The 15,889-nt window shown below is 30.1% G+C and overlaps 3 protein-coding genes across 3 annotated transcripts; 1 reads left to right on the forward strand and 2 right to left on the reverse strand.

Annotated features, from left to right (window-relative positions):
• Nucleotides 1-330: 330 nt before the first annotated feature.
• On the forward strand, nt 331-4,871 carry LOC145751960 (uncharacterized protein KIAA0825 homolog). Its single transcript, XM_082568132.1, has 2 exons — nt 331-3,520; nt 3,766-4,871. The coding sequence occupies exons 1-2, from the start codon at nt 385-387 to the stop codon at nt 3,987-3,989; spliced, it is 3,360 nt and encodes a 1,119-aa protein (XP_082424258.1). The 5' UTR covers nt 331-384; the 3' UTR covers nt 3,990-4,871.
• Nucleotides 4,587-10,785, reverse strand: LOC145751961 (uncharacterized). Its single transcript, XM_082568133.1, has 16 exons — nt 10,593-10,785; nt 10,010-10,126; nt 9,659-9,784; nt 9,455-9,584; nt 9,067-9,199; nt 8,671-8,805; nt 8,329-8,492; nt 7,952-8,096; nt 7,689-7,793; nt 7,280-7,453; nt 6,938-7,127; nt 6,566-6,704; nt 6,272-6,408; nt 5,858-6,023; nt 5,466-5,613; nt 4,587-5,202 (listed from the first exon to the last, which is right to left on the reverse strand). The coding sequence occupies exons 1-16, from the start codon at nt 10,751-10,753 to the stop codon at nt 4,961-4,963; spliced, it is 2,412 nt and encodes an 803-aa protein (XP_082424259.1). The 5' UTR covers nt 10,754-10,785; the 3' UTR covers nt 4,587-4,960.
• Nucleotides 10,786-11,525: 740 nt separating this feature from the next.
• LOC145753374 (replication factor C subunit 1-like) lies at nt 11,526-14,552 on the reverse strand. Its single transcript, XM_082569787.1, has one exon. The coding sequence runs from the start codon at nt 14,550-14,552 to the stop codon at nt 11,526-11,528; it is 3,027 nt and encodes a 1,008-aa protein (XP_082425913.1).
• Nucleotides 14,553-15,889: the final 1,337 nt, after the last annotated feature.

The following is a 15,889-nucleotide window of genomic DNA, read 5'->3' on the forward strand; positions in this document are numbered from 1 at the left end:
AATTAATTGACAACATTTGGTTGTCATTACAGTATGGTAAACAAACGTTTTCTTTTTTATGTTGAAGGGTTTTGTAATTATTAACTAGTAATAAAAAGAACTTTTTTAGCGTTAATTTGGGTTCTAATAATAAGTATCTTGTGTTTTTTTTATGCAGTCATATGCATTTGTATGTATGTCAATGAATGGTTATGTAATAAATAGACAGTTTAAAAACTAAAAAAGAATAATAATTTGATCACCGTTTGTGCAGTATAAAAACTAAAAAAGAATAATAATTTGATCACCGTTGTTTTCTTATACTTTTGAGTTTAATTTTAGATAGCGTATTTGAAGATCAAAATTTTGTAATTGTTTCTTCACTGATTTAACAATGCATTCTAAATGAATTTATTTGAAAATGAAAATTTGTATGATGCGCTGCGAAATGTAAATTTTGAGATCGGAAAAGAAGAAGAAACATTCAACTTTGTGGTTTACATTTCAACCCAGTTTGGATTTTTACTACCTATCAAAAATGAAACGGGGTATTCGAATGAAATAAGTCGGTCCCACGAAACTGACAATAATAGACTGAAAAATAATTCAATACTGGACCAGTTTGCAGATTTGGTAAAGGCGTTAACAACTCATTATGTACAACAAATAAATGCAGAATTTTCAAAAAATGCAACTTTGACGTCTAGTCTTAGTTTTGATTCTAACAAAAGTGTTTACTATATTTGTACTTGCTTAGAAAAACTACAAGTTCTTGTTGGGGAAAAATCAGCATGCGATAAGTTTAGCATTTTAGTTTCAAGGTATATGGATGTTTTACGACAACAAATTATAACTTCATTTCAAAATCCGTTGACCAACTTACAACAGATCAACAAAAATTTCAAATCTCTTTCAGAAAAGACAAAGTGTCTTATTAACACTGTTTTAACTGTTATAACTTGTAGCAGATTATTGGAAAACAACTATCAAAAAATTATTTCTTTTGTTCAAGAAACAATTTTGGAAAAAATGTCAAGTGAACTTTTAACTCTAACCCACTCAATAAAGGAAAGTTTAATATCATTAAAATTAAAACCAGATTCGCAGACATCTAATATGGATCATAAAAGAGTACATTCCTTATCTGAGTTATCAGCATCGTTGCCTATAATATCGCTGGAAGTATTAACAGACTTTGCTGATATTGTAAATCATTACCTGTTACTTGACGAACATATTTTTAATTCTGATATTTTGGCCATAATGGACTCCACTTGCAATGCCCGCCAAAACAAAAGCAATCTTAAGCAACATAGTCCATTCGAGTTGCCAGATTTAATACGATCAAGCCAACAGTCTTCAACTATAAACAGATCTAATACTCCTATATCTATTGTTAACAAGTGGCCGTGGTTTGAATCATTAAGGGATTTGACAACTTGTATATCAAATAGCCTGGTACATCACATCAGCCAAATTAACTCCCAACTTCTAGACGAAGGCAAGACTAAATATAAGTTAAAAGACGACAGTGCTTTCGAAACTAAAGCGTCTGTTTCTGGCACAATTTTGTCATCAAAACACAACCCAAAGTTGGTCATTACTTGGATGCATAAATTACTACAAACCATTCTTGACTTTTTGCCTTACAGTATACTTGGTGGCAAATATAAACAAATGATTAAATTCCAGTCAGATTATTTAGATGTTATCAATCAGGCATTAAAAGACCTTAAACCTTTTATAATGACTCTGATTGAGGATTTTCCAGAGTTTGTATCACCGGATCATTTACCGACTCTTCTAGCTTCTGCGCATGATATTGTAGCAATTTTAGAACACTGTGCCTGTAAGATGCAACATGATGGACGAATGCCTTTTCATGGGAGCATTCAGTTGTACACTTCCTTATGCAAGAGAATACAACAAACTATTGTTCAATACCACAAGAACAAATTGTCCACCACACTACTTCATGATGCAGCTAGTCATCATTGGAATGACTTAAGACCCTTTTTTGAAGAGGACAAATACTCGTTTGCCATTCAAATGTGGAGAACACACTTGCTTGATCTTTTTAGCGATCTGAATTTAAAACTGTGGGATGAGTTAAGTCGAACAACCATAAGTGAAATTTTATCTGCTTCCTTGTGTGTCTTATCGAATCGTTACACACGATGTGTGCCATCGCATAATAGAAACAAACAAGTGAAATTGGACATCACTGCAATTTTGTTTACTTGCTATGAGTTTTTATGGCAACTTGCCCCCAGCACAGTAGAACTGTTTCCAACACAACCTTGCTATTATGAAACTGATGAATTTTTGTCTAAGATTCATAAAAATTGTATGGATTTGTTTTTATGTTTAAATATTGTGTCTTCACCCTTGCCACAACTTCATTCCTCGATACTTCACAAAGATGAGAACAAATTAATCCCCGTTCAATGGCTGTCCTACTGCAATCCAACATTGTTTCCAATAGGGTGGGACGGCACTTCAAGCGCCCTTTCTGATCCTATGTATATTATTTGTTGCCTTAAGTTACTTTGTTTTCAAAAAGAAAACTGTGCAGCAGTAACTATGCATCTTCTAAAAACAAGAAATTGTTTTTTGTCAAAACAATTGGTTTCTAATACATTTATTGATGACTCAGAAAATGCAATGTCAATGCAAAAGCACTTGTTAGAGGTTCTGTCTAATGATGCTAATTCCTTCTCTCAAATATTTATCGAGTGCATAAAGTTGTCTCAAAACTTTACCCACTCAATGTTTTTGAATCTAGATTTTTTGGGAAATCCAATTTCAGAAGCTATAGCACCATGGCAGGAATGTCTCCACAATTGTATCATTCTATCAATATCAAATTGTCTGCAAACGGTATTAGAATTTTTGTCTCTTATTTCCAATTTGTCAAAAATTCCTAAAATTCAAACTAATGAGCATTTAGATAGTCTTGAAACATTTCTTGATAAAACAGATGACATTGTTAAAATCTGCATTTGTTTAATCCTTCAAAACTTAAAAATGGCGGCGCTAACATTGCCAGAATCATTTCAAGTGTTGTTTGTAGATATTGACAGACTTTTACATTCTGTGCACTTACAAGATGCCATTTGCTTCAAGTGCTATGGGGCACATGTATTGCTGTATGCTGTATATCAGTCGTTAAGCAATACTAGGCGTCTAGAAAAGGATTTTAACATTGCAATAACTGAAGATGTATTGACTAACCTAAAAGCATTGTTAAAATTTCTTAAAAATTTTTCTTCCTTTGATTACCACAACTCTAAATGCGAAATGGAAGGATTCGATTTAAAATTTGAGGTTCAGTCTTACAAAAAATGCACAAAACAGCTTTTTAGTTCTTCCAATCAATGCAATTTGCATCCAAACTGTGAAAAAGAATTTGAGTTGTTGTCACTTGATGCAGAAACTGTTATAGATAATGATAAAATAGGAAAAAATATAAAACTGATTTATAAATATCTTTGCAAGAATGTTGACAAAATTGCTAGCAAATATCAAGTTACCAAATTGGGTGAGTACAATACTAACTTTAGTCCAAACTTAATCCCCCCTTTTAAATTTTATTCATATTCATAAAGAAATGTTTTGTTAAAAATTAATATGTAAAATAGTTTAATTTAAAATAATATTTAGTAAAATTTAAATAATATTTGATTGCTTATTTTTAAAATATTTAATTTGTTTGGATAATATTTGTTATTTTATAAAAAAATCTACATTTTTGTCTTAAATTTGCATATATTTAAAATTTTATAGCTTTTGAAAATGCCATTCTTAAACCAAGTAAATCATTGGATGATTTAATTTTAAACCACAAATGGGATTGGAAAAAATCAATTGCTGGTTGTATCGATTCGTTACCGCGCGATGTTTTAATCCCCTTACTTTATCATAGGCCCGATATGCAAGAAAATGCATTCGTTAATGACCAGGAAAAAAAATTAGTACAAGATATTAAAAATTATTACAACTCCCAATAATTTAATAGCCTAACCTTTTTCTTTATTTGATTCATAGTTAAACTTTTTTTGTGTAGGCCTTCCATTTAAAATTAATTGTATTAGGTTAGGAGTAGGTATTTAAATTATTCACTTTTGGTATGTAACACTAATTTATTTTTTTGCTTACCTGTTATATAAACTGGAGTTAAATTATTTAAACACAGTATTAGCGTTGCAATTGTTAAAATATTTACACTGGTTGTAAAAATATGCATTTTTATATATTTTCTAATTTTGTAAATTACAATTTTTGTAAAGGTCCTTTTTTTTTAATATTTTTATTTTGTTACTTCAATTGAATAGCAGTGTCTGTTAACTTGGTTTTTGTTATTAATTTTGAGTAGTAATGTGTAAGCAGTCTAAATTTTTCACCTAACAGATGGACTAGAAAATAATTTTATTTAATTTCTAAATTTTCGTTCTTGTGTTTATGTACAAAAAATTGTTTTTTAATATTTTTGCAGTATTTTTATTTTTATATAACTTACTCGTTTTTGTATATTAGTACTGATGAACTTTTTAATAATTTATACATTTTGTTATATCTAGTAGTGCTACAACTGGGGTGCTTTAAACTTACAATGGTAATGATCTGCATTTTTTGCAAAAGCAATACTAGAAAAAATTTAAAAGGTTACAATTTTATTAAAATAAATAGGCTACAAAGCATATGCAGTTAATGTTACTTTCTCTAAAAAGCAAAATCTAAATATATATTTCCTTAGTGTATACTTTCAATTCACAAACATCATATAATAATTATAACTATACTTTTGAATCAAAATTTAAATCATTGTATTAACAGTTGATTGGTACAACATTGTTTTTCGTTCAAATATTCAAAAATATAACAGCGCACATACATTATACTTTTCCTTAAACACCCTTAAAAGCTGTCTTTCAGTTTTGAATTTCAAAAAAACTTTGTCAGTTTACTAAAAACAATATTATCAGAGTGAATCAGATTCAAGAATATTATCACAATAAGAATCTCTCTGCGATGAATTTGGTAAAGGTTTGAATTGTTGTTGCATGAAAATACCTGGTCTGTAGTTCGACTTTCGTGCATATTTCCAAAATAATTGAATGCAAACGTAGGCACAAGTGCAAATGATGATTGTAATGGACACAGCCAGAATAAGTTGAGATTTTGAATAGCCAGATTGTATGGGGTTGATTGTAATTTGTTGATCTTAAAAAATTAAAAAACATAGTCAAGATCTGTATTAAGGTAGTGCAAAAAAATAGAAGTAAAAATTTATTTCTTATTGAATGTGGAAGATGGTGCTTTTTATGTTTTATTGTTTAGGTTAAAATTTTAACTGGGTATATATAGATTAATCTAACAAGTTGGATAAAATTATTGGCAATTGTTAAATACAGGTTGTTTGAATTTAAAGTCTCGTTTTTGTTTGGATTTAAAATAGTTAAAATAATTAAATTTGTAGTGCTTACCATGATACGCAGCAGTAGTATCACCAGTTTTGTTTGGAAGACATACATAATCTGAAACAGTGGTGTGCGTTGAAGTAATACCACTCATCCTAGAAGGTTGTGAGCACATATATCTTATCTCTGTTGAGTCACCATGTTTCATTGTCATCTAGTTTATTGAAAGTTAGAAAATTTCATTATTTTAAAACCAAGTGAGGTATTTACCATTTTTAATTCATTTTTGTTTGGTTTTAAATGTTTAAAAGTTATATTTAAGGTATCAGTTTAATTTTATAAATTATTAATTGTTAAAAAAAATTTTTAATAATTTTTAGACCCTATGTTAATTATGTTATCTTAATAAAATGAAAGTCCGTGTTATTGCTTAAAAGATCGGATTTTTTTTAACTTACATATACAATCCAGTGATAAAAGCCTGCCATTTTGCAATCACATATGAACGGATTTTGCCACAAATCAATTTGAAAGAAATCCGCTCCTGTGTGTTCAAATACTAAACTCGGCAAATATGTTAATAAATTCTCAGATAAATCGACAGCAGCTAAGTTAAACATGTCCCTGTAAATAGTGCACAGTCATTAAAAAGGAAAAGCTTATAAAAGTCACTCTTTTAGGGCACATTATAATGTAGTAATTAGATTTTGCGTATACTATTTTTTAATTAAACAACCAAAAAAATTAACAAATTTAAAAGACACATATTTCCAAAAACTATGAATTTCTCAACTTTTCGCACAGTAACTTAACTAGTAAATCCAGACTACCTTGTTCTAAATCCAGATAAGCTATAAATCCATTTTACTTACTTAAAGGCATATTCATGAACTTCCTTTATTTGGTTGTTTTGTAAAAACACATTTTTTAACATCGAACAGTTGGTAAATGCATCTTCCGCTATTTCAGTTATATAATTGTCGCTTAAATCGAGGTACAAAAGATTTTCCTAAATGTTAGCCTAATTTTATTAAATTTAAAAAAAAGCACTAAAGTTATTGGTGGCATATTTTTTTTGGAGGTTAGATATTTTTACACATAATAAAAGTGGTTTTTACATTTAATATTATGTTAGAAAAGTAAATTTATAGTTTTAGAGCATTAACCTTGTTTTTAATTGTACTTGGTATTTGACGTAGATTGGTGCCACGCAAGCCCAAGTTAATAAGGGAAAGATTTTGCAGAAATTTTCCAGTGAAGTTTGATAGAAATGGGTTTGGCCCCAAAAATAACTTAGTAAGGTAACTAAAAATTAGTATATTTCAGTTAAATGCTTTTCGTTTTTTTAATGTCTTTGTTTTAATAGTTTTATGTTAATTTAACTTGGAGAGAATTTAACCCAATGACAACTTTGAATTTACAAAAAGTTGTCTTCAGATAGCATTGTATTTGAATTGAATTGAGTTGACCGGCCACAGTCTTAACATTATGACAATTATACATTTTATTCATAATAAATCAACCAATTTTTTACTTACGTGTTGTGGGTGAAGACCCCATCGTAAATACTTTTAATTTGATTGTTGTACATTCTAAGTTTTCTTAACATCGGAAAACTTTTTAAAAAACTTTTTGTTATTTTGGATATTTTGTTATTTTCTAAGGATAAAACTTGTACATTCTCTAGAATAATTTCCTTTACTGCTGGTAGATCCTTTATATTATTATCTGCAAAATAAGAAGTGTTTAATTAAGTTGCTTTTAAAAATTTCATTTTATAAATAAAGTTTTTTAAATTTTTGGTTATATTTTTGAAACTTTTAAAAAAAGATATGTTAACTGTTTTAAAATAGTTATAATTATTAGTATTAGTTGTTTACCTTGCAAGTTAACTATTGTAAGGTATTGAAATTGTGCTAACTTATTCAAATCAACAGTTGTTAATTGATTCGTTTCCATTATTAAACCTCCTAGGTTTTGATCCGTTGATTTTGGTATTTTTGTGAAATTTTTTCCATTGCAAATCATCAGGGGAAATGCAACCTCTCTTGGTTCTAAAAGTAAAAAATGTATTTTTTTAAATTTTTTGTTGGTTTGGCTATCAACTTTATAATAAAATCGAAATTTTGTTTCGTTAATAAGATTTTGATATTGTATATCATGTTTAATTTTTTTCCTAAAAAGTGAAGTAATAAATTTTTTGCCTAAAATTAAATGATAGTTTAATGGGTATATATAGCAGTCTAATACATTTATATACTAGTCTTGTTATTTATTTTAATGTCTTACTTCGTGGATTGTTATAAAGAAGATAACTTTCTTTTGAAATAAAACAATGACAGCTTGAGGGACAACTCATTGTAGTTGTGGTAGTTGTTGTGGTGGAACTTCGACCTGTAAAAAAGTAAAAATTTGGATGTTAATAAGTCGAAAATTTAAGCTCTATGTGATTTTTGAAGTTAGTTCTTGTAACTTTTTGGTGAATTAATATTTAAATATTTATATTTTTATTTTGTTTAATTTTTAAATAAAAGATGAACAATTGAATTTACCAGGTTTAGTTTCTTTGGAACAAGTTAAATCATTTGCTTTTAAAGAAAGTTTATCTTTTTTTGTTTCACCAAACTTTTTTCCATAGTTACGTAAAGGTGATGCACAAGTAAACCTTATTTCAGGAAAAGCTCCAATTTCTGATAGCTAATACAAAATTAATTTTTTTTGTGCTTATATTTTATAAAGCTATTACTGGCTAAATTAATTTAGTTTTTTAGTAGTTAAATTAATATAATTTTTTACAGCATTTAATAATAATATTGCATTAATTTCTGGAACAATTTATATGTTTTAAGCTTGAAATTATAACAAAATTTTAATTTTTAAAGTAGTTTATTAAATTTAATAGCCTATTCCAGTAAAAATTCAAAGTAACCTTGACTTTCCATTCATATAACCATGCTAGATGGCAATCGCAAACAATATTATTCTCCCATAACTCTACACTTAATTGGTCTACTGGCATATATTCAAATGTTCCATCATATATATTCTCTATTCTGTTATCACTTAGATCTAGATATTTTAAGCTGGTCAATCCTGTAACAAAAAAGTTAAGAAGAAATAAAAAATATTATTTCTGGGAACAAAATTTAAATACAAAATATTAAAATTTTTTAGAGACTATTTAGGTTTTATTAATTTTAGTTTGTTTATTGTTTAATATTACACATCTTCTTTTAAGGTCTTATCTATTAAGTTAATACCAACTTCAAACCTTTAAATGCTTTAGGGTGAATGTATTTAATGTTGTTATTTAACAGTATAAGAGTTGAAAGGTTAGCTGCTCTGCGAAATGACTTTATTCCAATTTGAGTGATCTTATTATTTGAAAGGTCCAAATATTCCAAAACTATAAATATTAATTTAAAGATTTTAACTGCTATGATTATCTATTATTAAAATCAAAGTATTAAATAATATAATTTTGTTGAATTTTCTGATTTAATTTGCTTTTGGTTCAATGTTTTTTTTTTGTTAATTAACTTTAAACAACCATGAGTTTTTCTATAAATTGTTAACAATTTTGATTAATAACTTAAATTTTTTTTTTTAGATTTATTAAAAAAAAAGTTTTTGAATTAGATATATATAATTATAGGTTTATACTTACAATAAGCATGCCTAAATTCGCGTGATATATTTTGTATTTGTGACGATCTTAAACTTAAACTTTTAATATTCTTGTTGTAAGTGACCCAAGTAAAGTTGATGTTTGTAATTGGATTCCTGTCCAGATTCAGGGTCTAAATATATAAGTGAACATTCATTATTAATTTTAGTATACTAGGTATAATATTGTGTATAAGATGTGGATTAAATTATAAATGTATATACTGTATTTACTTATTTATTTTGTTGCATTAATTTAATTTATGGAGGTGCAGTTTGTAAATAGGGGGTTTCCCTTATATTAATTTCTAGAATTTTGACAACGTTGCCTTTTTAATTTGGGACATATTCAAAATTGAAGAAAAATTTATAATTCTTTGGTTTAAAACCTGTAGTTTGGTTAAGTTGTCGAAAATGTCTCCTGCTACGGTTTCAATTTGATTTTCGGCTAGCACAAGCTGTTGTAGAACGGGAAAAGGCGTTAGTAAGTATGCTGGAATCGAAGGCAAACTAGTTGCGCTAAATATAATGTTAGATAGTTAGAAATTTAAAGAACTTGGTTTTTGTATTAATAGATTGTTGCATATACTTACGTTATGATTAATTTTGCAACACTTGGCAAAGTTTGGCTGGTTTTGTTAAATAAACTTCCGCGTAGCTCTAAAGTCGTGATGTTCGGCAAAAACGTTGACAAATCTTCAAACACAAGCGCAGAATTTCTGCAACAGAAAACTTATTTTTACAACTTGTAGTTTTACTTGTAGTTAACGATTTTCAAATGAAAAAGTAGTGACGTTTTCACTTTATCCATTAATAGCGCCTAGCGAAAAGCGAAAAATAGCGAAAAATATTTATATAAATTATTATAAAGGTTATTTTAAATGCCCGGTAATTTTTTATGAAAATTTTCTTGTAAAAGGCATACATTATTAATTCGTACTTACGTCAATAGTAAAGTTTTTATTTGTAGTAAAGTTCGCTTCTGAGTCATAAAAAAATCTCGATCTATATTCGTGCAATTAAGAAGTGGGTAATTTGGGCTGTCAATTTCTTCTGAGTTGCTAAAAATAAATCAGGTTTAGATTCTGACGTTCACTTTTTCGAGCATGTTAATAAATAGCTAAACTTTTAACTAAAAAATGAAATAAAAAAAAAATGAATAAACAAAACATAAGTAGGTTATGGAAAACAAATTTACGCAAAACTTGGTAAAAGCAATAACGATCAGAAGGTTAATTGTTAATTCCTACGTTATATGTAATGTTTATTTTCAGTTTTTAACTATATAATGTTACGGTATTTGCCACAAGCGATAACAGTTGGCAGACAGATTAGATCAGGTTATGGTTACTTAAGCCCTTGGTTACTTTGTGCTACGACACGTACTTCTTAATGTTATTGGCTACCCGAGTATTATATCTAGGCCTATGTTATTTATTTTTATAAATACTTTAAATTAAACATATAAAAAAACATCAGGCTGTTATAAAATTGCTACACATAAAAGAAAGTTTGATGTAAACTTACATTTCATAATCTTCAGGGTCCGAATCAGCAGTTACATTAACTAAAAAACACGAATTGCCGAACTTGACTTTAGTTAAATCTCCAACGTTTTCAGATAACGCTGTATTCAATAAAATAATCGCAAGAACAAAAATTGCAAAATACAAATGTCTGATACGCATATTCCTTTTTAATATCGCGTTTGCTCTTTCAATTTCTGTATCTAACTTCTTCAAGTCTCTTAACTTTGCTTTTGCGTTTAATTTCAATTTCTTTTTTTTTTATTTTGACGGAAATGACCTAAGGCACGGTTATATATTTAGATGCCGTTCGTCACCAATTTGTTTTTTCATAATATAAGAAGAAAAAATTTCGCTGCTAAGTTTCGGTTGCAATAACATTAAGACTAAAAATCGCCCCGTAAAATTAGTAATCTAATTGTTTTTTTTTGAAATTCAATTGATATTAAAAGTCATTAAACATTTTAGTTTGTTTATGCCTTAATTTTTAAAGTTTTTAAAAATTCAGGGTATTAAATTTTGAACAGATTGTCAACGATAATACTCTTAAAGAGTTTATTTTTTACCTTTAAGCTGTTTAAATTATTGTTCGCACTTTTTGCAGTGACAAATAAGCATTTTATTGAAACGAATACCAAAACTTTAATAAAACTGAAAGAGTTATTTTTAAATGTTTTAAACAAAAAAAGAAAATTGTTTTAGAAAAAAAAGAATGGCTAATAAACATAATAAACTTTTAACACAAAGTAGTTCAACAAAAACCAATACATAATTAAATAAATAAACAATCAATGCATGTTTCATACATAATTACGAAAAGAAAAATAAATAATCGTAACACAACATTAATCACATCAACAGTTTATTTTATATTCTACCTTATTATTACTAATTTATTTCTACAGGAAAACTTCTTGATGAATAAGTTATCTCTTTACTTTTTCTTTTTTTTCTTTGATGTAGTTGCAGCCTTTTTAGCTGTTACAGCGTTTCCCTTTTTCGATGCCGGTTTCTTTTTTTGTTTGATCATTTTGTCGGTTTCCAAGTTGTCGGGGTCGCTGTCACTTTCGTCGATTTCTTGCGAATCCACATCCTGAGAATCAAACTCAATCATGTTGGCTGTACTTTTGCTCTTTTTTGCTGAAGAAGTTGACAACATGGCATACGGAATCATGTGACCCTCTTTGTTAAAAGCTCTTGTGAATGCTGTTTTCACCTTGGTATCAATTTTAGTGATTGGGTTTAAGCATCCGGGGTATTGTCCCAATTCGATGATGCTGTCGAAATCTTCACGAATCATATCATATTCACTTAAGAGCTTTGTCGATTTTTGCAACTCTTGATTTCCTGTTTGGCTTTGAGCAATCAGAGGTTGGGTAAGATGCCATCGCAAGTATGGTAAAACATCGAGATTAAACGTACGCTCTGTGGCACCGCCTGTTGCCAGGGAAGAATGAAATTTGAGTTCCTGCAAAAGACGGGAGCTTTTGGTCGTTTTGGAGAGCTTGCCAAAAAACGAGGGAAAGTTAATTCTACCCTGAAGTCCACCTCTCATTACATCACAGGGTAGGACAGTTGAAATTAACCCTAAGGTTGGTAACAGACTCCAAGCTTGACTGTGTCTTAATGTTGCTTCTATAAAATCACCTACGGCTATATCATCTGCTGTTTTGCTAAGCAAATCAAGATGTTTTTGTTTGTTGCCCTTTGCAGCGATTGGATTCATCACCAGGTAGTTATCCTGAACAAATTTAGGAATCATTGAGTAATCCATGAAGAAGAGATTTGATTTTTCATTGATCGTCATAGAAGCAGACTCGTTGGACATCAGCTTATGGGCTACATCAAAGATTCCAATATTAACATCTTTGTATGCTTGTTTGGAATGCGCTTGGGCTGAATCATAATCTAAGGAGCTGTTGTTTGATTTAATCATGTTTAGATTATGCAAAATTTGCCTTACATCTTGGTTGCAGCCTCTTATTATTGACTGCACTGAGGGAGCTTGAACTTTAAGTCCCTCCTTATAACAAATACCCATCACAGCTCCCGTTATTTGCTCCACCCTCGGCCTTTGGAATCGAAGATCAAAACAGTGATTGGTTAAGGATCGCATTTTGGGTGACGATCGGTCATTACACATGCAAATGATGGGAATTTTGGTGGTTTTAATAATCTGTATTAACTCGCTCATTCCTCCACGGTCTTCGTTTCCAGCCATGCCATCGACTTCGTCCATTATCAAAACATTTTGGACGCCAGTTTTAGAAGATTTTTTATCAAACATGTTAGCAATTGTGGAATTTTCTACCGATGCTGCAACATCTTCTTTTAAAGTTCGCTTGCTTCTTGTATCGCTAGCATTAAGTTCAACAAATTCATACCCAAGTTCCTTGCATACAAGAGTTGCTGTAGTTGTTTTCCCAACCCCAGGCGCCCCTGATAGTAATGCTGCTTTGCTACTGGCCCCCGTGGGGTCACCACCGCCCCATTGGTTCATTTTCGGCTTTGGTTTTGCAAGCCCTGCAGCAGTTCGATTATTAAAATGCCAATTTTTTAACCAAGCTAAAAGTTTGTTCACATTGCTACTTGGACCTTGTTGGCCGATGATTTGTTTAATGGTGGTTGGTTTGTATTTGTCCACCCACATTAAACCCTGCGTGGAAGGGGAACTTTGTGAAGAATTTTGTGAACTTTGACTTGAACTAAATTTTGGTGATTCTTTAATTTTCGGTGCCTCTTTAATTATTTTGGACTTGATTTGTTTTGGTGTTATGCTAGAGTTTGTGTCAGTTTGAACTTTATTTTCTTGATTATCATTTAATTTTAATTCAGTTTTTATTTTTTTTGGTGAAATTTTTTTGTTTTTTGTAACAGGTTTTAGAATGTCCTCTTCATTAATACTGTATTTACTCCTTTTGGCTGGAAGAGTCCGGATTAAATTTAAAAACTCGTCTTCATCAATAATTTTAGTTTTATGCTGTGCCGCTTTTTTAAGTTTTGACTCTCCTGCATCGTCGCCAGTAATTAAATAACCAGTTTTGCTACTAACAGAAGTGGTAACTTTACCTCCATATCTTTCCACCAAGGACTTGATTTCATCTCGGGTCAACGATTCTTGAACACCAGTTATAACGAAAGTTAAAGATTCGAAACAATTTTCTGCACCTTTCGGGATTTCTTTTGACCCAGGAGCTGATGGGCCGCTGCGATTTTGCCATTGTTGATATTTCATAAATCTTTCTTTTTTTGCACTGTCAGGCCCGTTTTCGGCTGCTTTGTTGTTTGATTTTGATGCCGCCTTTGGAGGAGGAGTAGCAGGGATAACATCATTCGAGTCAAAAGATGGTTCTTTTTTAACACCATTCATTGCTGGTTTATTGTTAGATACAGTTTTTGGTTTCACTGCTGGTTTAAGTTTCGGTTCTCTCTTTGTTGGTGTTGTGTCTTTTTTCTTCGGTGATACTGGCTTGGTTTTTTCCTTTTTGGTTTTAACTTCATTTTGTTTTTTTTCATTCATAAGTTTGGACAACTTCTTGGATGTTGGCTCTGATGATTTTTTCGATTTTGTTGGAACTATTTCAAATGCATCTAAATCGTCATCCAAATCAACAACTTCCCGTTTTATGACTTTCGGTTTACTTTCATTTTTATCAGCTGATGATTTACGCTTCATAACTTTAGGTTTCACCGGTGTGTTACCAAAAAAAGCATTCGGTGTTGTTTCCGAGAGTTTGGTTGAACTGGTGGCCTTTTTCCGAGGCGATCGTCTGATTTTTTGTGGAGTTTTAAGAATTTCTTTCTTTACTTTTTTAGTCACAATACTTTCTTCATCGGAGGAATCCGAGTCGAAAAGCACCCCCTTGGTTCTGGGACCTCGTTTTTTAACAACAATTTCTTCATTGTCAGAGGGGTTAGATTTTTTTCGACCCTTTGAACCAAAAAAATTACGAATATCCATTTTCAGTTTTAAATTAAATAATAAATATCTATGTATACAAAAAAATAATTTTTATGACCATTAAATCGTATATTTTATTGTGTGACAGTCAGTTTTAAGTAATGGTTACTTGAAAAATTAAAACTTTATTATTGTTTTGATTTGTGTGGCGATTTGACAATTTAAAGAAAAAGGAGTAAGTATAATCAGAATCAGATAAACAAATAACTTTGCAATTAAGTTTTTATAACATTTTTACTCTTGCATTACCGATTGGTATCATGATTAATCTTAACATTTGTTATTTTAAGTTTTATGCAACATGTGGAATACATTCCCGCCAAACCTATGACGTCATTGAATAACATGTCGTTAGTATACTAAACTACTGTGCTTTAGCATAAGTCAACTTACCTTAGGCCGTGGTATTTTTTGTAATAAACTAAAAAATTAACTTAATACATTTATTTAATCAATATTTTATCACAGTGGTACTAAAAAGCATATTTTCAAAAAAATAATAATATATGATTTTGAAAGGCATGCAAAAATTTAAATTACATTTAAAAAGTGCATTTAAGTTTCGATCCTTTATCGTAGTTTAGGCAAGCAGCCCACGATGCTGGTAGCGAGACACATACATTGCTTTTAGTATGCGTCTGAGTAAACTCTCCAGCTTATTGAGCTTTTCTTTGGAGGAGTAACAGTCTGATAAATTAAGTTCGCTATACCAAATGTTTATTTTGCGAACAGTGTCACATGACTCGTTAAAACCATTTGATTGGTTGAGAAAGGCTTGTGAGTAATCAGAGACTATGTTTTGTGATAGACCTACATGATGTTTAGCGCAGCAATCGTAACAACGAACTTCCTTGTTGTTGGAAGGATTTTTACTTGGAGGTAATGGCCCTCGATTCAGGATCATCAAGTTATATCGCATTTCCATCGCTGATTGGACTCTTTTTATGACATCACCTCGTGTTTGTAAATATTTTTCTGTGAAATGATTTTCCCAAGCCACCCCAATTTTAATTTGGTCGCTCTTGGACTTTTTCGGTGCCTAAAGTTACAAACTCACATATATTAGTAACAACTATTCACAACAAATAAAAAATATCTCAAGGGCTAGTTTACAGTAAAAAAATGTACTAGGAATAAACGTTTTTTTACCACCAATTTGTCTATTGAGGTTTGAAGAATCTTTGAGTTTTCTGTTGAAATTTTGATTTTTTGTTTAATTAGACTGATCTGTGACGAGATTTGTTTTGAAATGTCTTTTCTACATTGGAGTTCTTGGCAATATCCATTGTTTTTATCAATTGATACTGAAATATCTGTGTTAGCAACTGGAAGCTTAA

The sequence above is a fragment of the Corella eumyota genome, chromosome 5 (assembly GCF_963082875.1).
Source record: "Corella eumyota chromosome 5, kaCorEumy4.1, whole genome shotgun sequence".
Taxonomy (NCBI): Eukaryota; Metazoa; Chordata; class Ascidiacea; order Phlebobranchia; family Corellidae; genus Corella; species Corella eumyota.

Excerpts from the sequence above, each read along its gene's own strand:
- LOC145751960 (XM_082568132.1), top strand. The coding sequence starts at position 385 with ATGAATTTATTTGAAAATGAAAATTTGTATGATGCGCTGCGAAATGTA. Across the intron at positions 3,521-3,765 it reads ATATCAAGTTACCAAATTGG|CTTTTGAAAATGCCATTCTT; the intron begins GTGAGTACAATA and ends AAAATTTTATAG.
- LOC145751961 (XM_082568133.1), bottom strand. The coding sequence starts at position 10,753 with ATGCGTATCAGACATTTGTATTTTGCAATTTTTGTTCTTGCGATTATT. Across the intron at positions 8,806-9,066 it reads CGAATTTAGGCATGCTTATT|TTTTGGAATATTTGGACCTT; the intron begins GTAAGTATAAAC and ends TAATATTTATAG. Across the intron at positions 7,128-7,279 it reads TACAATAGTTAACTTGCAAG|ATAATAATATAAAGGATCTA; the intron begins GTAAACAACTAA and ends CTTATTTTGCAG.
- LOC145753374 (XM_082569787.1), bottom strand. The coding sequence starts at position 14,552 with ATGGATATTCGTAATTTTTTTGGTTCAAAGGGTCGAAAAAAATCTAAC.